The sequence below is a fragment of the Spea bombifrons genome, chromosome 4 (genome assembly GCF_027358695.1).
Source record: "Spea bombifrons isolate aSpeBom1 chromosome 4, aSpeBom1.2.pri, whole genome shotgun sequence".
Lineage (NCBI taxonomy): Eukaryota > Metazoa > Chordata > Amphibia > Anura > Pelobatidae > Spea > Spea bombifrons.
Window position 1 is genome coordinate 9229460 of NC_071090.1, and position 22957 is coordinate 9252416.

The 22957-nt window shown below is 40.1% G+C and overlaps 2 protein-coding genes across 2 annotated transcripts in view; both read left to right on the forward strand.

Annotated features, from left to right (window-relative positions):
- The window catches only part of FAT2 (FAT atypical cadherin 2), a 31508-nt gene extending 18597 nt beyond the window's left edge, over nucleotides 1–12911 (forward strand). The window contains exons 10-23 of the mRNA XM_053464442.1: nucleotides 300–496; nucleotides 1123–1276; nucleotides 1465–1698; nucleotides 1822–2211; nucleotides 2707–2921; nucleotides 3076–3213; nucleotides 3483–3626; nucleotides 3717–3914; nucleotides 4010–4817; nucleotides 4973–5118; nucleotides 9288–9699; nucleotides 9807–9960; nucleotides 10217–10764; nucleotides 12183–12911. Coding sequence (XP_053320417.1) covers nucleotides 300–496; nucleotides 1123–1276; nucleotides 1465–1698; nucleotides 1822–2211; nucleotides 2707–2921; nucleotides 3076–3213; nucleotides 3483–3626; nucleotides 3717–3914; nucleotides 4010–4817; nucleotides 4973–5118; nucleotides 9288–9699; nucleotides 9807–9960; nucleotides 10217–10764; nucleotides 12183–12658 — 4214 coding nt within the window. The 3' untranslated portion in view covers nucleotides 12659–12911. The remainder of the gene's footprint in view (nucleotides 1–299; nucleotides 497–1122; nucleotides 1277–1464; nucleotides 1699–1821; nucleotides 2212–2706; nucleotides 2922–3075; nucleotides 3214–3482; nucleotides 3627–3716; nucleotides 3915–4009; nucleotides 4818–4972; nucleotides 5119–9287; nucleotides 9700–9806; nucleotides 9961–10216; nucleotides 10765–12182) is intronic.
- Nucleotides 12912–17845: 4934 nt separating this feature from the next.
- On the forward strand, nucleotides 17846–21488 carry LOC128490350 (melatonin receptor type 1A-like). Its single transcript, XM_053462200.1, has 2 exons — nucleotides 17846–18026; nucleotides 20642–21488. The coding sequence occupies exons 1-2, from the start codon at nucleotides 17846–17848 to the stop codon at nucleotides 21412–21414; spliced, it is 954 nt and encodes a 317-aa protein (XP_053318175.1). The 3' UTR covers nucleotides 21415–21488.
- Nucleotides 21489–22957: the final 1469 nt, after the last annotated feature.

Sequence of the window (22957 nt, forward strand, 5' to 3'; positions counted from 1 at the left end):
GCTAGTGAAGGACATTATTAGGCATTATGTGAAAGAACCTAGTATTGTATTTGAACAATGATGAATGTGGGCCTGACACCTCCCAAACAATTGCTTTAATTGTCAAAACATTCTTGTTGGATGAATGGTTTGTCAAGGTTTAAGATTTATTTAATTATACATTTGCACCAAACCTTTCCGTTCTTTTGCTTAGAATTCAGCTGTTACTTATTTTCATAATTGTTCATTTCTAAACACTGTTACCACCAGAATATTAAGGTAAATGCAATTTAATATATATATTTATGTCCATGTTCTAGATGGAGACCCTTTAGGCCAGTTCAGTATTAATGAAGTTGGGGATCAATGGATTATCTCCTCAAAAAAGCCCTTGGATAGAGAAGAAACGGAGAAACACCTTCTGAAGGTGACAGCATCTGATGGCAAATTTCAGGCCACATCGGAAGTTGAAATTACAGTTCTTGACATTAATGACAACAGCCCACAGTGTCAACAGGTACATGAATTCTAGAACACTACTACTTGATACCAGTTAGCTCATGGCATGAAACGTGGCTTCTCAGCCCAATATAAAGACAGTAATCCTTTGAGCCAGTGTCTGTAGGAGCAAAAGATGTAGAAGATGCAGAATCATAATTCAGAGTTCTGATTCCAAATAGGTTCCACAGTACAACTTCAGTTTGCTTATTTGTTCTGTGTAGTCACCAACATGTTATTTAGTTAATATTTCTCCAGTAGAACATGGAGGTTGACCAATTATCTAAGAAGGCTTCATTTATAAGAAAAAAAGGCTATCGTGGTTAGCAGACATTATCTACGTATGTTTTTTCAGTGTTGTGTCTGATGTGGTTCCACCAGCAGGCAGAAAACTAGTGCAATTTATTATCTCCATCTCTCAGATAAGGATCAGACGGCTACTTTCATGTTTGTTTTCATGAAGTACGGTTACGGTTGTGCTCCTTTTCTTAGCATGGAAGAGACAGACAATTTTGTTAAAGACCATCCAAAAATAGAACCAGCGTTGCTAAAACAGTGATCATTCAGCTTGGTTGGGATCTCACATTCTTGCTATGGTTAAATGGTTAGAAATGCAAGATGCTAAAATAAACTTTCTCTTATCAGATTCGCTACACAGCAACCGTTTCAGAAGATGCCCTTCCTGGCCTCTTTATCCTTAAAATATCAGCTAAGGACCCTGACGTTGGCAATAATGCTCAGATATTGTACACTCTTCATGGTCTTGGGGACAACCAATTCCGACTGGATCCTCATACAGGTGAGATTATATGTTATCCAATCCAATCATAGTTCATTGGATATTTATGTTTATATTTAGTTTGATCATTCATATCTGTTTATGTTCTTGGATAAATAAGTCTTAAATGCCCTTGGTCACCATTACCTCTGCTTGTGTTCGCTCTGTTAATCCAAACATCATCTTGGGACCCCTTGTTTGTTACGCAGGTGAGCTCACAACACTGGCTCCGTTAGATCGAGAGGAGAAAGCGTCTTACAACCTGGTTGCAAAGGCTACTGATGGAGGAGGACTCTCGTGCCAAGTGGATATAACCCTAAATCTTGAAGATGTCAATGATAATGGTCCTGTATTCTCCATGACACACTATGCTGTGACTGTTTTTGATAACACCACTGTGAAAACACCCATAGCAGTCATTTTTGCTAGAGATCCTGATGAAGGTAGAGTATTACATCTACAACAATATTCAATGTTCTGTCAATAAGTAACATATTTAAAAATTAATTGAGCCAATTTGTTTAGGACCAATTAATATATATGTATATTTCTGTTTCACTTTTCAGGATCAAATTCTGAAGTCTTGTATTCCCTTTCAAATTCTGCCAATGGGCTTTTCTCAATCGAAGAAACCACTGGAGTTACTCGTCTGGAGAAGCCATTAGAAGACATAGAAGACACGGTCATTGATTTGACCACCTGTGCAACAGATAGAGGTTCCCCGCGTCCACTTTCAACATGCACGACCATTACAGTATCTGTGGTGGCTCTTAGTTACTACCGTTCTGTGTTTGGAAGTCCTGAAAAGGTCATAGTGGTGCCAGAAGACAAAGCTGTTGGGTCCATATTGATGGACTTGCTTGAACTTATCGAGGACAACGATGACAACCTAATGCTGAAATACGAAATATTGAACGGAAATGAAGATGGGATCTTCCGCCTCACTCCTGATACAGGTAAACACATTTCCAGGTTCAAAGCACAATTAGGTTTCAGTTTAAAGTGAAGGTAATGCTTAAGAACTTCAACTTATTTGTCAGTGATTGGAGTTCTCTGAATAAGTAAAAAAAATCATATTAGGAACCATAACCATAAAATACTGGAATGGAATCTTCATGTCTTATGGTTTAGCCCCATTGGTTCATGGGAAACAGAAATCATGGATACATCATTATATGCTATTTACAGTAGCAGAAGGTTCTTGTCTGGGCTCAGTAAAATACTCTTCAAAAATACCTCTCGGATTAGAAATAAATAATTTTCCCTTGTATTTTATACATAAAAAAAATGGGACACGTTAATTGAAAAAATGACAAGACTCAAAAATAGCCATTTGGCAAATGCATGGTGGGTAAGTGTAAAAGTTCTCAAAAAATATAGTTAAAAAGTAAGAGTGGGTCAGTGTAATATGTGACACTTTATAAATGTACAATGTGTTTTTCCTTTTAAAGGGATATTGTCCTTGAATGGAAATCTGGATTATGAAGTACATCAGCAGTACTTCCTGTCGGTAGAAGGTACCAGGAGCAGTTTTCCTCCCCTCAGCGATGTCACTGTTGTTGTCATCAATGTCACAGATGTCAATGACAATGAGCCTATCTTCAACCAGGAAGGATATGAAGCTGAGATTAGTGAAGACTCTGTGGTTGGAGACCTTGTTCTTGTGGTAAGTTAAGGGTTGTTTGATGTTCAATTCAACCAGTTCCTTCAAATGCTACTGGGTTACAACTCCAGAGGCTGTATTTTGGGTGCTCAGAGTTGTCCATCAAAATGTCTGTGATGGATAGTTTAATAATGTTCTTTCTGATTGCATCTTCAAGGTTTCGGCTGTTGATCAAGATGGCCCCAGCAACAATAAGGTCACATACACTATAGTTAAAGGAGATCCACTTGGTCATTTTTCGATACACCCAGAACGAGGAGAAATTCGCGTTTTGAGCATCCTGGATAGAGAAAAGGTGAGTTTCACAAGTTTTTGACCATTCCTATCACCCCAGCAACCCAGTACAGTACAATAACTTTATATAATGGACACCGGAAAAGTTAAGCCAGAAAAGCCATTCCACGCATGTCATAAATATGAAATGATGTTCAAATAAGTATCTTTTAAATCGTTTCACAGCATTACATAAGGCTGTGTATGAACATGGTCATTAATTTTGGATATATTATTGAGTGCATGTTATTACACACCATTCTATACCTTCTTCAACATCATGTTTTTTAGACATCTGCCTACTCTGTAGTAGTTCGCGCTACAGACAATGGTGTGCCAGCTCATATCACTGAAGTGACAGCCAGAATCCAGGTGTCCGATGTGAATGACAACAAACCCATTTTCCTGCAATCGAACTATACCCTCGTAGTTCAGGTATGCTGCGCATAATGTTTAACCGGCGGCTTATTTCTCATTATTACTGCCGATGGATATTTGTAAAAATCAGCTTATTCTTTAACGCAGGATGGATCACCTATTGGAACCAGTCTGACGAAATTCATAGTGACAGATAGGGATTCTCCCAGACATGGTCCTCCGTTCCGTTTCCAAATTTTGTCGGGAAATGACAGGGAAATTTTCCATGTAAGTTCGGATGGTCTTCTGTCTACCACCTCCGTCCTAAGCAGAAGTCTAAAGGAGAAGTATCAACTACAGGTCCAGGTAATTCAGGAATATTTCGGGGCACCTAACGTAACTTGTGGGTGTAACTTTCTGCAAATAAATGTATAAAAAAAATTATTCTTTATCATCCCTAGGTTTCGGACAGTGGCATTCCACATCTCTCTTCTACCACCTTTGCCACCATTCAAGTGATTGACAGGAGCCGATACGCTCCTTCTGTCGTTCCTTTGGAGATTTATATCACCACTAGCGAGGCTGCTTTCCAAGGGAGCGTATTAGGCAAGCTCCATGCTACAGACAGAGATCCCCACGATACGCTTATGTATAGCTTGGCTGAGGAGGAACTGAAAAGAGGTCTTTTTTCGGTGGGAATTTCAGATGGCAAAGTGATTGCACTCGAAAGTCTTCGCCAAGGAGATTACTATTTTAATGTCACTGTCAGCGATGGAACGTTTTCATCCACAGCACCGGTCCATATTTATGTGTGGTGTTTTAGTGAAGAGGAGCTTGAGAAGTCACTTGTCTTGAGGTTCCTGAATGTTGCCCCTGAGGAATTCATCGGTGATCACTGGCGTAGCTTGCAAAGATTCCTTGGGAACCTTCTTAAAGTGGACAGACAGCAAATTCAAATGGCCAGTCTACAAAATGATGAGGAATCCTCTGCTTTGGACATTCTTTTGGTGGCAGGAACAGCTAAGACCTCACTCTACAGTCCCCAGGATCTGGCAGATAGAATCGCTGGATCTTCGCATGAACTTGGACAGTCGGTGGGATTACAGATTAAGAAAATGTTTCATCTGCCCTGCCAGGGCCTGCAATGCAAAAGCCGCACGTGCAAGGAAATCATAGAGCTAGACTCCTCTGTATTATCATCATATAGCACTGCCAGGATCAGCGTTATTACTCCACGACACACACTGCAACAAGTATGCACCTGCAACAGTAAGTTTATTTTTTAATACATTGATGATGCACGCTAACCAAGAATGGAGAATATCGTACTTATATTGTAACTGATTAAATAAATACTTATTTATTGAATGCACAGTGCGGTTCTTTAGAGATTTTCCTGATCGCCTCTTCTTTTTCCCACCTAGATTCTGCGATGAGGTTTGATGGGCAAAGCTTCTTGCAGTACCACCATGATGGAGACAGCAACGTGAAGGTTCAGTTTCGTCTGAAGACACACCAGTCTCACTCCGTTTTGGCATTCAGCAACGGAACAGCAACCACTATGCTTGAGGTAACCCCGGTGGAGCGGGATTTACTTGAATAGATGCATTCAATTTTGTGTTGAGGGGAAATTAATTCGATTAGGTATTTAAGACGTGGGAGATTGGAAATCCAGAAGGAAATTACTCTTCTATTATGCTCCTTGATTTGATAAATCACAGTAATAGCAGACACTGTGTAATTTCGAGTGTTGCCGAGTTGACAATGTGCCCATCAGAGGATTAGCCAATTTGCAGATTTTTTAAGTACTATTCAGGTTCAAATATTCCTTTTATACATTCGGCATTGTGATCTGTTGGGTTGATAGTGGCATTAACTAACACTGGCATCCTGAATGTCCAGTCGTGTGGCCATTATCCCTTTCATCTTCTTTCAGGGGGCACGAGACCCTGCTATTACTCTAACACTAGCTTTCTTAAGTCGATACAACTTAATTCTAAATCAGTAGAAGACGCTAAGTACCCTTTGAGAGCCGAAAGCTGGCAGTTTTGCCCTAATGCCTATTCATTTCTTACTTGCTGCCGTTGGTAAGACACGCTGAGCAGAGACACTTGGAAATTAATTCCGTAACGTAATACCGAGTCGCTCCTTCACCCCGCTGCTTGATCTTTCTCTTCCTGCCAAATTCCTCTTTAAAAGCAGCTGCCAAGTTTACTGAATTCACCTAGTTTTATCTATTTCTTACCTCCGGTTGCACTTGGATGGGGATTTTGTTCAAGGCTTTACCGTTTGTGCACCGATATCTGACTTTGTGGGTAAAGGGTGGGGAATTAATAAAAAATGAATAACATATAAAAAATACTATAAGAAACCATGGACTGCTAAAAAAAAAGTAATTAAATCTAACTTCAAGATATAATCCTCTGCAGTGTATTATGTGCAAATTCATTTGGAGTCCTTTGTCTTGTATTCAACGACCCTTTATGCAAATGAATGCATGTTGCATTTCACACAGCTACCTCATTACCATATCTAAAGAGCATATAATTAACCCTGGGCCAACTTTTAGGTCCCTTCTGCAAGCCTGGGCTAAACATTTGTTTGGCTGACAAAATCAATTTAACCCTCAAAGTACCTGGGGTTGTCCACTGTATTTAAAAAACAAAGCAATGCTTTGCTCACACCGCTGGTGATAAGGGGGGGGATGTGCAGGAATCATACAATTGTTGGGAGGTTCCCGTAGCCCCTTGGAGGCTTCAGTGGGTCCACCTTGTAGGCTTTGGTCATGGAGGTAAGGAAGGAGCTGCGTATCCCACCGTCGGGAGTGCAACCCCAGGATGAGAAGATTGGGGACCTACTAGACACTGTGGCCTTATACGTTGAAGCACCCTGATCATCCTTTTTTCATTGGTGACCAGAAAGCACGAGGCACCTCAGAAAAGATGTTGTACCATAGATCCTTCGCTCCTCCCCGGTCCTACATTTTATAGTTGTATACACTAGATAAACTTGTCTAATGCTGTTTACAAAACTAGCGAGAAGTCAACTTCACTTCCCCCCCATTAAGATACATCTCTCCTTTTGCTAAGCACCCTTGTAGGGATGGGTTGAGGAGACCAGGGGTATCTTCAGGATAGGAAATGTATTAGATAATTATCGATTGATTGATAATTCTAGAGGTTCTATATTATCACATACAATTAAGCCCCCCACCCAAGATAATAGTCCCTCCAAAGCACTTATACTGACAATAAGAACCCATAGCGATAGGTAGTTTTAATAAATGAATTTAGCTTTGACTAAAGCTGTGACGGTGACCATTCCCTTTAAAGCGTAGCACTGTAATGTAAATAATTGTCCACCTTTAAGGGGACAATAGCAAGTCGTCTACTAACCCATTATCTGCATTACAATATAGCACACTTTGAACTTTCTTCAACATGGCCAAAGATTTCTTCTTTTTTTACTCATTAACCTGTCGCTTAAACACACTCTATTCTCCTCTTATTTACAGAAGGGCATTATGTTACACTGTGTTCTGTCTGTCAGGAAATACAGCATTATACAAACACACTGGCAACTATTACAGACAAAAAAGGTACATTAGTAAGAGCTTTTCTTAGAGGCAGGGCTGATTTTTTTTTAAAAAAACAAAAGGGTGCCAAGTCACACAATTTTTGGCCGTCAGTCAGGTGTAGAGTTAGGTTCCAGGGGGAAAAAAAAGTAATGTTTTCACAACGGCACTCATTAATTAAAACTATTTATAGCTTGTGTTTAATGATATTTAGTTTAATCATTAGCTACATGGTAAATCGGTGGCAGAACTTTTATTAGTCCTCTACAGATTTCCACGCTGGTGAAACCCAGGGCCGGACTGACAATGACGGGGCAGCACTGGCTCTTTGAGTTGTCTGGCGCTGTCGGCCACCGGGGAAATGCTCGGTGTGCCAGACGGCTAGGCCGGGCCTGAATAATCCTCAAGCATTTCATGGTAAACCTTTGGCACCAGATCCTTTGTATACATTTTTAGGACTTTTTGAGGGTTGACTACTTTATTTCCAGCATGAAGAGACCCGTGCGTCTCTGGACAGGGTCAATACGATCAAAGCTTTTGTGAACGATCCTTCTTCATGGTGGCAATGAACAGGTTACCTGCCTCTCAATAGGCAGTTGTCTTGTTTTACGGAGTAAGGGTTTATGGGGCTGCGAGGGTGCTTGTAGCTCTCTAAACTCTCATTAACGTGAAGGTAGTGCACACATGGCTCTTCAGGCGGAAGCAGAGAGAGATGCTTGAGGGCGTCTGACTACGTTGTAACGTGCCTCTGTAGTTTAATCAGCGTTGGTGTAAATTGCTCAGAATAAGTCTGCACTTTTGATTGTTTAACAGGAAACAAGGTTTTTCGAGGATGTCGGCACATATCTGTCCTTTCGGGCAGGATGTTGTACTCATGTACAGTCATAGCCTCGCATAATATAAATACAGAAGGGAATGTATGGATGCCAGCCAACCCTGTGGAGGAGATGTATAAATAATGGTGCAGCTTCTACCTGACTCCCTCGATTGTTTGTATGTTGTATATAAAGATGCCTCAACTGGTTTTATACGTTATTTATTGTTATCAGGGTCACAACAATTTGTGGTCCCGGTTCCTTAAAAGCAGATCTGTTTCCAAATTGCTAATACTTATTGTTTTTTACACTTAATATAACCATAAGCCAGGATTTGGAGAACCTTCCCCCACACAGCAGGTAATGTCACTCTTGACACAGGGATCGCCTTTCATGGCCTCCCCTTGCCTAAAGAGCAAAGAGGAGCTCCTTTCTTCCTCAACATTCTCTCTGAATCTGTTGCTCCAGGCAGGTTAAATGTCCATCACCTGCACCCGGTACAGGCTTCACCAAACCTGGACTGGACTTCCAAATCTAGTGTGGACCAGGAGTTTGTAGCAGAGGTTTCCACCCCAGGGATCTCCCATGCCTGATCTGTGCATCACTTGTGCCTCTAAAGTCATATGGTCTGAACCAGGGCTGAGTAACAGCTGTCCTGTGGCCATCCTAGGACCCATGATCCACCAGCCTTTGGGTGTTGTAGTCCAGGTGTATAAGACCCATCCATTAATGTGTTTTTCTTCAGTAGATGGAATTTAGACTTAATTTGTCTAAATTTGCACGGGAATCGTAATAAAATAAATGTGTTGTAATTATACAATTATTCTGAATGTGGAGCAATCACCATGAAAACCAATAGAATGTTCCAGGTGACGCAAACAAATTTGGATCTTGTGTTTTGTAAATCTGGCCCATATTTGAGGGGTTTTTTTATCCCTGGGGTCTCTGCTTTTCAAAATATACCTACTAACATTTCAGCTAGGCTAGGACATCATCCAAGGATGAGCTATTAATCTTCTGTTTAAACCACTGCGCGCCTACAATCCGTTTGAGATCGTATCCTACCTCTGTATTATGGGTGAGGAAAGCAGTAGTAGTATTTATTTTGGGATGTGACGTGAACTGTACATAAAAATGAAGATTATTGCCAGATACCAGTATATTGGTGCTGTTATTTGATGAGCTAATGAGAAAAAAGTCATACCTCTTTTAAAAATAAACATTGTGGTATAAGAAACAAGGATTCAAGACTTGAAAATTAAAAATATCAATATGTGGAAATGCCTAAATAATAATAAAAAAAAATCCAGTATGTATTTTACAGCACATTCCATTCTCTTTTTCTTACAGCTTGTAAATGGATCTCTGCGCTTTAAATATCAATGCAAAGACACCATTGTCCAGGAAATTGTTTCAGACGTCCCAGTAAACAATGGTGATTGGCACAACATTCTACTGGAGTGGACTGGTTCTTCTGCCCAGTTACACGTCAACGGAGTGGCAACTGAGAAACCTATCCAACCCTGTGCTGCTCAATTATCGCAACAGAGCATGTTCATTGGAGTGTTAATGTCTGAATCAGAGCATATGTCCCAAGGATTCCAAGGCTGTCTCGATGACATCAGGATAAATGGGCAAGCTTCATCAAGTTTAGGACATTTGTTGAAAGAAAAGGGTATAACGCAGTGCTGCGAACAGAGACAGGCATGCAGCCAGGAACCCTGCCATGGTGGCAGCTTCTGTGCAGAGATCCAGAATGGAGGTAAGGCCATAGCTCACACATTTTCCATTGCTCTAATCAATCATCAACTCTCTAGATTTCAGCAATTCAAAATTCCCATCATTCCCACTTTTAATTTGCATTTTCAGGTTACTCGTGCTTCTGCCGTTCTCCGTTCCCTGGGCCTGCCTGTGATATGGGAGCAAACCCTTGTGCATCTTCCCCTTGCCTCCATGGTAGGATTTGTACACCAACTTCCAATGGATACACGTGTAGCTGCCCCCCTGTATATGAAGGAGACAGGTAAATAATGAATTTCCTTGTATTATACATCTATTCTGGTGGGGCTGTCATAAACTGTACTATACTGTATTGCATATATACTATACACACTGTGAGTTTTAATATATGTGGTGGAAACCATGCAAACGTTCCTACTTTCTGAGATGACAACACAATGAATGGTAACAATGGTTACCAGTTGGGGGGAAATTATTGCTCCATTTTTTAAGAAAATGTTTCTACTTCAGTAAATATTCCTGTATCTCCTTTTTTGCAGATGCCAGGGTGCCATGATACATTGCATAGATGGTTCTTGTCCGTGTGTTCCTACTGGTACATGTAACTGCAGCGATGTACATGGTGGACGGCAGTGTGCAGGGCTGGTAACTCCTGAGAGGAATAACAAATCCTTCTTGGTTTCTGGAACTCAAGAAATAGTAGAGATTCTTGGTGGAGTTCTTGCAGTCCTGTTCCTAGTTGGCTTGTTTGTGGCCTTCAGAAAACGCGTGTGCCGAGGCTTTGGAAGCCACAAGCCAGCTCCCCAGGAGGACCCTGACATAAAACCCTATTTGTCTAGGGATATAGGGGTCGGGACCCAAGTTCCACCCATGGAACTCAACATCCTTAGTCCCTCAGCACGAGCTCAACTAGATGCGGAAGGCCAGGCAAGGAGAAATCAAGTTCCAGAGCTTCTGACTTTCTGCAAGCCTCAAGGTCATAGGGGACCTGCCATCTGTAGCGTGGCTCCAAACTTACCTCCTGCTCCCCCGTCCAACTCCGACAATGAATCAATTGCCAAGAACAATTGGGAATGTGAAGAAAGCAGTACGTATCTCTGACTGTAATTTTTAACATGTTAAAAACTAAAATATTCAAGTTTCAAATAATAATAATAATTATTATTATTATTTGCATTAAAGGTGCTGTTCCACCTACTTAGAGGAAGTTATAGGTTGCTGCCTAAAAACTAAAAAAAGTTTCTGTGTGGTTTCTATGTGGTTGAACCTTCGTATGGGAAAAAAAAAAAAGAAAATATTTATTTGCTTAACATAATGAAGGGGCAATTAACCTGGAACAACACCTTTAAAAACACATAGGGATGTGTTTAGTTGATGCTACATCAAGTCAAATGACACAGGTCTGAGCTGAGACTCTTCACTGTATACCTAATTTACCATAAGTCTTGTTGGCTCCAAATAAAAATGCCTCGAATTTGAAAAAATTTATGTAGTAGCTAACCCTCTAGGACTAACATGTTTCCTTAGCAAATAAGGTCCCTTAAGTCCGCACATTCGCTGAATAAAATGTAAAGGCCAAGCATGGAATTTTAATCCGGCTCTCTGATAAGAGATACTACTAAATAGCTACACGTGCCAAGTTCGGAAGTTATAATGAAACGACCAACTGTTGTGTGACTTGCTTTCCTAACACACCTGTATAGGGTTAACACATTAAATTTGCCATACACTGTGCTGCCACCTAGTGGCTTCTGACAAGAAACACCTGGGTGCTGCACTTCGTTTTAACTTGTTTGAATAATGTTGGAATTTGTTTGAAGTGTGCCTGCATGTTTTTGATTGACGTCCCTTCTGTCTCTAAGCGTTTGGAATGTAAGGGGCGAAATTTGTTAGCCTTTTCTGGGAGTGCAAAATCCTCTAATTATCAAGAAAAATATTGAACTTTTGTTTCTCGTGCACTAAGAAAGCTGGAATCCGTCTCTTATATATTTATTAGGAGAAATATTATATGCACAGGGGGCATTACTGACAAAAAAAATAACTTCATAGAAACATAGATTTCAGGTTCCCATATAGTCTACTATTCCATATTTTAAAAAATCCAACTTAAATATATATGTATATCTACTAAATTGTATCAAGAACTAATTTTATATATTTTTTAATTTGCTATATGTATTGTTGTGAATGTTAATGCTATAATGTCATACCCCTGTGTAAGAAGTCAGCTTTGGTGTCGAAGTGAAGTGTAATCAAGCAGAGAGGGTTATTGAAGTAAGGACTCTTTGAGATAGGCACATAACCTGGTCATTTCCAGGGTTGGCTGCCCAGAGCTCACCAGTCTTGCAAGTTCCCAAGTATTACAAACACCGTCATCTAAAGAAATCCCCCAAACCATTGTAGTTAACTTGATTCTTCTAATAATCAGAAAAGCACTCAGAGAAAGTAAATAAATGACTGTAACTAAATGGCAGTTCTGATTATTGTCTCTTTCTTGTGTTGCAGTGTTTACAGGAGACGGTACATATTGGTCTTCTAGCTATATCCCTGCGGAACTCCAAGGATACCCACCTTACGAGCCCGTCCACAACGCAGAGCGTTTAGCTCCACCTGTCCCCCCTCTACCCAAGGAACCTGAAGAAGAACGTTTATTCGGAGGGTTCCCATTTCCCTTGGAGCCAAGCAACAAGAGAGCCCCTCTTCCCCCATGTTACAACAACAGAAACTTGGACGATTTTCTCCCTCCACCTTCCCACTGCCAAGACCAGTACACAGCAATTAGCTACTACCCAGCACAGCTCATACAGCCGGAGGGACTGTCCTACCAGCAGGACGAGGGCTACAGGCGTCTCAATGTCCGTCTGAGCGTGGCACAGCCTTCTTATGCTGATTGTGGTCCACTGCCAATGCCAAATTCAAATTATCAAGCACCCGAGTTGGCAGAAAGTGACTATGGTAGCTGTGAAGAAGTGATGTTCTAAGAGGCGCCAAAAAGAGTATTTTGCTAGTTAAAAAAGCGGGAATTGAAAGAAGGTTTTTTTTAGTTCCGACACAAAGAAGATGGAGTCCAAATGAAAGTCAAAATGGAAGAGGTCCTTTTTGGCATCTTTGGTACCAAGAATGTGCAAAATGGAAAGGATTTATATGTGAAGGCTTGCTGGAGATGTTTTATTCTCTTTGCAAATGTATGTTGGACAGGCAGGGAGAGAATTGTTCTGCAAATCCAGTTTCTCTGATTAACCCCTTAATGACAAAGCCCGTACATGTACGGGCTCAAAATGCATTGTTTTCAATGGGTTTAGGGACCGCCCATTGTCCTTAAGGGGTTAAAGAAGCGTTTGTGGGCAGAGGCACCTTATGTGGTGGGAGACGATATGGGACTTTGTGGGTCACAACATGCTGTGTGTTATACAAAAACCTTTTAACGTTCACTTTAAAGAGCCCTGACTTATACAGTATTACCTCTGAGAGGGAATGTGGATGCCAGCTGTCAGTATCAGCTGTGTCCTTACCATTTGTAGTACAACATAATAAGCAATCACAGCCATTTGCATGCTAACACTGGAGCGTTCACGGAACGAGCATACTATATAAACACTGGCTATGTTACTGTGCACTAATTATGAAATTCAGATATGCAATGAATCGGTTCCTGCCGATATAACTGGGTGCCATTGAATAATAGGAGGTTCAGGGTCTTGGGGTGGCCACCTTGGCCAACTGCCTCCTACACTTGAACATATTTTCACTGCCAGTGGGACATGGAACTGACCACATACACCATGCTCGTAATGGGTATTTGATGTGTCCAGCTGCCAAATGCTACTAAAAAAAAACACCTGTTCCCTTTATAAAGTGTTTAAGATTGTCCTTCTTTGTAAATATTGCTGTATTTTTATGAGCAATAAAATATAATTTTTATAGATATCTGTTACTGTTTGGAATGAAATACTTTGGGGCTGTGCTCTGTATTACAAATACATAGTCCGGAGGAGTTCTGTTTCTACAGCACCTTCTGTGCCAGTCAGGGCTGGACTGGTGATCATGAGGTGGCCCTGGCCTTCTAAGTCCAGCAACCACCTGATAGTTGTGGCTGACAGGTGGATATGACATGAAATTTGGCTGGGCATATCCAGCTGATGCTCGCACACTGCGGCACCCAATTCTGTGCTATTGGCCAGTGGCCTACTGGGTGACCATTAGTTAGTGAACCGCATGGAAACATGTATATCAAAATATATATCAGTTGTAGCTCACACGATATACATACCATTATGCTTTAAAGTTTAATTTTAATGTATAACAACTTTCACCAGGGCTCCATAGTCTATTGCTTCATCTCACTATAAGGATGACATTTTTATCTAATGCAACAAATACGTTCTTCGTCCAATTTAGAAGATTGAGTACTTCATTACCCAGTGTAGAAAAGGCATTTCAAAATACAACCCTACTAACTGCTACAGTAAAGACCCTCTTGTAGATAATACAGTATGTTTCAGGCCATTCATTGAACAAGTGGGGGCTACAAAGGGAAACGAGCAACGCTGGTGACCCCAATTCCATTTATCTTGGAATAAGGAGGGACCAAACCGCAATTACCTAATGATTGCATTCAACTATGGCAGTGATGACCAGGTTATTCCTGAGACCACTTGAAAATTCACTAATTCTTGCATTTTCAGTTAATTATATGTTTTGAAGGGCTTGGATTTACAGACAGGCACATAATAATAGTACAGCTTCTTGAAATATACTCAGGTGTTATGGGCCATGGGAAAACAGTATGCGATAATTATGGTTCCATATAATACAGAGCCATCAAGCTTATCAAGCTTAGCAGATCCGTCATTACATTCACTCCTTGTAAAGTTTAAGCACATAAAAAGCTATGTTTAGTCTCAATTATTATTATTATCTTTTATTTATATAGCGCCATCAGTTTACGCAGCGCTTAATACAATACATATATATAAGGGATATGACAAGAATTGACAGACTAAGACAAACCGATACATTTGGTGGAGAGAGCCCTGCCCGCAAGCTTACAATCTTAATAGCAACAGGCTATTAGTGCTTGCTTCTGTGTCACATGTCAAGCATTCCCTGAAAAATTATAACATTGTCATTGCATTATTTGCGGGATGGGGTTGGTCTTTAACCAGAACTAGAAGGGATGTTTCTAATACTGCCTTTAGTTATAAAAGTATAACATTTATTACAGTAGGTGGGACAGAACCTTTATTTTTTTTTCCATCTACCTTATTTTAGCCACTTCTTCATTCTTTCACATCGACATAAATGTATCCACTGTCCAACTTCACACATGTCCTCTTTAGTTGTGTACTCTGTCTCATTCATCACTTATGGTTATTGCTCCTTTCTAGAAGAAAGAGGTTTCACCAGCTGAGTAAAACTCTAAATTGCCCGTCTGCTCACCCCAAACATCTCACAGCTCACCCACTCTTTAGCAATCCATAGTTCCTACTGACATGATACAACCAATTCTAACAAAACCCATACACAGAACGTTTTACACTGGTTAATATATGTTTCCTAAAACTTTAATGGTTAGTTGATGAATGTCAAGGCTGACCAAAGCTTCAATCTCAGCTTTTAGTTTTATACGGTTAATGTTGCTGAACATTAAGGAAAAGATGTATGGGCAAGAATGTATCTACAAAAACTGCAGCGTGTATTTGTTGTACCATTTTATGGCCAATATATTCAGAGAACAAGATGTATGGGAAGCTTTAAAGACCTCAGGTATCTGGTGACACTGGTAGACACCTCTGAAGAATACCACTGATGACCCCTGAATCTGTATCATCATCACAGATTTTACATCTGAAGTTACCTCTTGGATCAATCTACCGTATTGGCTCGAATATAGGCCGCACTTTCCCCCCCACTTTAAGTCTTTAAAGTGGGGGTGCGGCCTATATTCGGGGTCTAGCTCCAGGGTTAGGATACAGATCCCCCGCAGCCGCACCTAACGTTTAGGGTGCGGCCTATATTAGGGTGCGGCCTATATGCGAGCCAATACCGCATATGTTTTAATATGGTCTTCTTGTTGGTCCACCAGAAAGTATCACCAACCTTTAAAGGCTCTAGAGTACAAAGTCAAAAGCTTGAATAACCTGCTTTTCATCAAGTAACCTTCTCACATGTGTTCGTGACAAGATACTAAAGGTATTTATTGCTGCTTAAAGTCATTCGTCTGATGTCTTGATTCCAACCTATTAATTGATTTACTCTTAGGTACCATTTGAAGTAGGAAATTGACAGCATAGGTCATCAGACAGGCTGCCTATAATTATCAGATAATTTGGTTTTGTGAAATTAGCATTCATTGACACCAGCAAAAAAAGATCAGAAAAATGCTTTTCTGATGATGACACTAAACGGAAACAAATGAGGAGAAGAATCTTGACAATTAAAGGGACGGTACCGGTAAAACCACAATGGTCACAAGTAATATTGTGTTTTAAAGGAAACATTTACAACCTGTGTGCAAATACAGATCCTTAATAAGGCCTTAATGTTTAATAAAGTGTGTGCATTGTAACATTATATGTGGTGACTGTATGCAAGTCCTGCCAAAGCAGGTAGACACAAGTCACTGTGGCCTTCAGAAACGTGCGCGGCACCCGCTGGGCGAGACGTTGCTGCCTTTTCGTTACATATTGATTTATAAACTGGTTTGGTATCTAATTAATATATAATAATAGGCGGTAGTTATAGTAGAGATGTAGCTGGATACCGGTGGCAGCATGTACAGAGTGGACGATGGTCAATAGAGGCAGAGGAGATTGAACTATGGGATATGAGTTGACAACTCAGGAGGTTAGCAGGGGAGGAAAACGTTAGGGAGGTCTGAAGGAGATTAGTATTCTGTAACAAAATTCTCTGCCAGAGACAACTAAAGTCAAATATCCAGGCAAGTATGAATCTTTGAATTAAAATGTAATTTGGATGATGCTTCCTGCTACCCTGCCTTGTTGGTATCACTTTTGTCTCAGCATCTCCTCATCTACCAGGCCACCAGATGACCACCAATGAGGGGTTTGTTCTTCAGCAAGGAGTCTTTATTAGATACCTTTTAAACACCAGAAGAACAGACTTCTGAGGTCCTGAAAGCTTATGTGACTCTTTTTTCAATGTTGGCCCAATAAAAGGTATCACCTTCAACTAAATACTCCATCTTCTCTTGGACCAACACGTCTATATCAGTTTTCTTTCTTTTCGAGGGGTACCATCTACTGCTATCAGACTCTACATCTTAACTTATATGTGACACAACTTTAAAAGCTGAGAGGAAAAGAGACTCCAGGATCAGTGAGTTAGGTTATATGGAGAATTTGTGCCGTGTTGTATTGAACAAAACATTGAAATCAAATATCTTAAAAGACTAAAGCATAAACTGTGTGTTATTTTGATAAATGAGTTAATGATCCGGTGTAGAATCTGGCTTCCACTTTAAAATAAAGATACACAGTAAAGAGAGAAAGACAAACGATAACATTAACTTATCATTCCACCAAATGAATTCCAAGGTCCAACAGATTATCCAATATTTTCTATGGCCGCAACTTGAAATACTTGTAGAGTATGTTAACCCCTAGCAGCGCACAAGGGGTGCATATTATTAATAACCAACCATCAAAGCAGGATCTCACAATTCGATAGAATGGAGTTAGTTTGTCCATCATCACTCTGATCATTCTCGGAAGACATCGTCCTAGAGTAGATTGCAGTATTAATACGATGACCCAGAAAACAATTGACAACTGATAATCTGCATCCAGACACGACAAGCACTTGTGTTTAAAAGGATTGTGGGAAGTGATGAGAATGAACAAAAGAAAATCGAACGTTCTCAGTTCCTCTTCCTAGCCACACTTTGATACAACCGATAAAGTATATGAATGGAATATAGAACAGGCAAATCCCACCCATACGTTGCAGGGAAGGGGGAGAGGAGTTCCAGCTTGTCATACAGATGTTGCACTAGAGCATTCCTTGCTTCCTAACTGATGCTATCTTGGAAGAGAGCATTTGATTCATCCTTCTGAGAAAATGTCTTGATAGTGGCATTTTTTTCTTTAGATCCTCATAGACGTAGAATTAACAAGAGGTGCCACAGAGCATGAACTGTGGTTACTGCAATGGAACAAAGGGCAAGCCAGGAAAATATCCATGAAGATTTGGAAGATCAAGAAGGGGAATATCCAACATGGGTAGTCAGCACCCTCACCACAGTCCTGGTTGTCACCATCAGTGGTGATATCGTGGGCAACCTCCTGGTAATCACTTCCGTCTTCAGGAACAAGAAACTTCGGAAATCAGGTAAGGGAATTACCTCCCGTAGATGAGTTTTGAGAAATATTCATGCTACTTTATGGGATTTTAATTAGCTTTGCCAAGAAAACCAAAATAATATTTTTAATTGTTGTGTGGGTAAGAAACCCAAAACTTTAAGGTCTAAAAATTCTGATTCTGATCTTTTAACACAATTCACAATACAGAGCCAAATAGGTTTATAGTAGAGCAGGTGCTGCACATTATTTCGTTTTAGATTATCAAAAGCTAACACATAGTCTCTAAATTTTAAGTTTTTGTTTCTAGAAAGATGAGCTAAAAGTAACAGGAGAAATTCTTTCTAACTTTGGCTTTGAGCGTAGTCAGAGAAGACTGTGAAGAAGCAAACTGAGAGATGTTTCTATGCTGGCAGCTAAGGGGTTACTGCGAACCTTTCCTTTTGAGTAAAACCTTTAGCGGAAAAAACAAGTCAAATACATAAACGTGGCTTTTAGTAAAATATAAGGTCGGCCAAGCCGTCTCAGGGGTCTCTGAGAGTAGAATTGGTGGTGCTCCTTCTAGTAATTAGAATTACCACCGGCACACGACATGTTCCAGGTCAACGCTTCCGACAAACATGCGTGACCTCAGTAATTAAGAGCAAATTCCCACTTATTTTCTCCTGCTCATGCTGGTTGTTTAATATATTATGTGAAAAATGAGAAAAAGGCTTATTCATCATACTGCTTTTGTATAATTTGCATCCAAAGCGTTGACGATCGTCTGTGTTGGAGTTTCGTAACCTTATGGAAGTGCTTCTCATTAACGTGATTCTCATTAGACCTCCTGGGACTCTTGCGCAGGCTTCAGCTGGCTTGGGGTGAGGATGGCACGCATGCATTAGCAAGCTTCAGATTAAAATGAAGCATGATGTATGTAGTGGGAGTATAAAAGCAGCCACATGTACCCGGCTGGTAGTCACACGCTACACTTATACTCTCTCATAGCCTGTGACCACATGTACCCGGCTGGTAGTCACACACTACACTTATAAACTCTCATAGCCTGTGACCACATGTACCCGGCTGGTAGTCACACGCTACACTTATATACTCTCATAGCCTGTGACCACATGTATCCGGCTGGTAGTCACACACTACACTTATAAACTCTCATAGTGTGTGGCCACATGTATCCGGCTGGTAGTCAGACGCTACACTCTCATAGCCTGTGACCACATGTATCCGGCTGGTCGTCACACGCTACACTCTCATAGCCTGTGGCCACATGTATCCGGCTGGTAGTCACACGCTACACTTATAAACTCTCATAGCGTGTGGCCACATGTATCCGGCTGGTAGTCACACGCTACACTCTCATAGCCTGTGACCACATGTATCCAACTATCAGTCACACGCTACACTTATACTCTCTCATGCTCTCGGTTTGCCAGATGGCCGGCTAAAGAGGTGCATTCTGTAGAACATCTCCTGCATGTTTAGAAGCTGTGGGGTGCAAAAACAGGCAAATGCACCTCTCCAAGTCTCCATACATTTACAAGAGCCCACTCAGTTATCACATGCATTAAAGTGCACATGATAGCTGGAGTGTCATATTAAGAGTAAAGAGTTTATTCACTAAGCTGCACGTTTGTACAATAAATAGTTGAAGAAGACAATTGAAGATGAAACCTACCATGCATTACTAGGGGCCATCCTTATCTCCACTTCTCCAAGGGCTGAATTGGCCGTGTATAATGCATGGCTAGATCGGTTCTTGAGTGTCTTGTTGCAGCATTAACTATGATACATCTTAGAGAAGCTCACTGGGAGGACCCTTTATAATGCAAAAGATACCATAACTTCCCTGTAAACTAGTAAACAACAAATTATATATATATATATATATATATATAAATGTAATTTGGGCATATATATACATATATATATATATATAAATATACACAAAAGACTAAATGAAATGTAACTTGCATAATTGTACGTCTGAACCCACAGTGGCACACAAATTCATCAGATTAGACTTTCTGTGATGTTGCAATCGATCGCTAATTGTCTAGGAGTGTATGCAGACCATAAGCCAAAGTTTTAATTAGGCTTCAAAGGAGAGGGATTTGGTACAGTTCAAAGAAATCTGCCATTAACATATTACACAACTAGTAAAGTGCAGAAAAATTCTTAGTATAAATTAATTTTGATATAAAAAAATTATATAAATATAAATATGTAAAAAGTATATGTAAAAAATACCCTTTGTGCTCAATGCATTTTTTTTCTTCTTAAAGGGTTATTTTTTTCTGCAGACACAGCATTCACATGGGGAGGGGGGGCACTGCCACAGAAATGATTTATCAGATTAAGAGTGAGATTCAATAAAATATGTTAAAGATTTTCAATGGAGATTGTGAAGCCAGACCTTCTTGCCCAGCATCAGGGTCTGACCTCACAAATGGTGAATGAATGAAAGGGCGAAATATCCACAGAAACCAAATCCAAATCCATCAAACTTTTCTGTCTTTTCATAATGAAGAATCATTATACTGCTTGTAACTTGGCATCCAGAATCAAACTAAACCCCCCCCCGCTGACTGATCAATTCCATCCTAAACCGAGCATTAACAATCTCTTGTTTTTCTTTTCACGCAGGTAACGCTTTCGTAGTTAGCCTGGCTGTAGCCGACTTGTTGGTTGCCTTTTACCCGTACCCACTGGTCCTGCTGGCTATTTTCAACCAAGGCTGGAAAATGGGCTACGTACACTGCCAGATGAGTGGATTTTTCATGGGACTCAGTGTAATAAGCTCTGTCTTTAACATCACAGGGATCGCCGTCAACCGATATTGCTACATCTGCCACAGCGTCTGGTATCCCCGTCTATTCTCTAACACCAGCACCGTCTGCTACGTGGGCCTGGTCTGGACTTTGTCTTTGGCAGCCATCTTGCCGAATCTCTTTCTGGAATCTTTACGTTATGACCCCCGGGTGTTTTCCTGTACATTTGCCCAGTCCGTCAGCTCCTTGTACACCATCGTCATTGTGGTCTTCCATTTCTTTTTACCCATAGGGGTGGTGAGTTACTGTTATTTACGCATTTGGGTACTGGTCCTTAACACCCGCCACAGGGTCAGGCCTGGTAGACATCTTCAAGCTCAGACATGGCCTTACAATCTACATGGTTTTATCACAATGTTTGCTGTCTTTGTGCTTTTCGCAGTATGTTGGGGACCCCTAAACATCATTGGACTCACTGTAGCCATTTACCCATCATTGGGAGGTTCCATTCCACATTGGCTCTTCGTAGCCAGCTACTTTATGGCATATTTCAACAGCTGCCTCAATGCTGTCGTTTATGGAGCTCTAAATAAGAATTTCCGGAGAGAGTACAAAAGGATTGTGTTAAAAATATTCCAGTTGGCTTGAACCATTCTAAAGAACTTTAGTCTTATACCTGTCATTGCACAATATGTGCACAATATGTATAAAATGCATATTTAATTAAATGAAAACATACAAAATAAATACTTGGGTTTATAGTTATTCATTTTCTTGTTTACATCTTTGCTTTAGATGCTTCTTCAGAATGCTGAATATAAAATAATCATTCAATCTTTTTTTTTTTTAAGTCTAATAAGCCATGGATCTTCTCTTTAAAACGGATTCAATCCAATCGTTTTGTGTTTCTGAACATAATTTATACTAAAGCCAAGCTCACTCTCTTTTACATATAAAATAGGTTCATAATTTAGTATCTATTAAACAGCGATAGATGAGCGGATAACATACAGCTATCCTGAATCCAAGAAAAGAAAAGACTTAATGAAGTTTGAGGTTTTTAACAGCAGGGGGGAAAACAGCAGAATAGATAAGCCGAATTGTTCTTATTCTGCATCTGCTACGACAGCATTTGAACTTCAAAGTACTATTTTTTCCACAATTCTTCCACATCAGACAAGAATATTGAACCATTTACCGGTTCAAAAAGACACTTTTGCAAACCATTTAAAAGCACCATTTGATCCTTCTTTTTAAATATACAACTTCAGAAGAAAACAATATTTTGTAGCTAAAAAGCTATTTTAACAGCCTGGGGTGGGTTCAGAGGGTCCCATTTATGCCTTTACTCGCTGCACTTATTAATTGAAAATTTTCAATTTTCATTCCCTTTAAATTTGCTGTGTCGCAAAAATCGAATGCTACTCATTACTAGTCATGAAACCGTTTTGTAGTTTAACGTTAATCTGGATAAATGCAATTTTTTTCAATCTGATAAGAGGGGACATCAGAGAGGGGACATAGGTTAGCCGTACATGATGCAAATATAAGATGCATATCATGAGCTAGGTATATATTTCATTACAGCTATATCAAAGTGCGCAAATAGATAGCTCTAAATGATTTTTTTTTTTTTAATTAGGGTATTGGTTCATGGAAGCCATAGGTCCACCTGAATAGCACTCCTGATCTGTACCAAGTCATTATGGCCTATTCACTCACAGCAGCTTCTGAGATGGGATCTGTGTTGAGTTGAAATCCAAATAAGATTTTTTTTTTTATTTTTTTCTTATTAGGACGACACCCAAAAACAATCTTAATCTTTCTTAAATGGAAGCCTAAAAACTACTGGTATGTATGGCAAAATTGTCTAACTTTTAATACAGAGCACTGTAGGTAGGGTGCTAGAACCTGTTAGATCATCAATATAATGCAACTCATAAACACTATTTTAATACAGGCTTTGGCTACATCTGAGCTTCAAGTAGGAGAATCTGGGTTTTCACAAAAATGTACCTTTTTTCAAAAATTGGATCAATCTGGCAAGATTTGATCCTTTCATATACAGCGGGTAAAGCATCAAACCTTGTCCTAAGCACACACTATTGTTAGGCGAAACTTCTACTAATAGTCATACCTAAGTCGTGCTACCCAAAGCATGCCATCTTTTTTTATGGCAGTGGCATTGAGG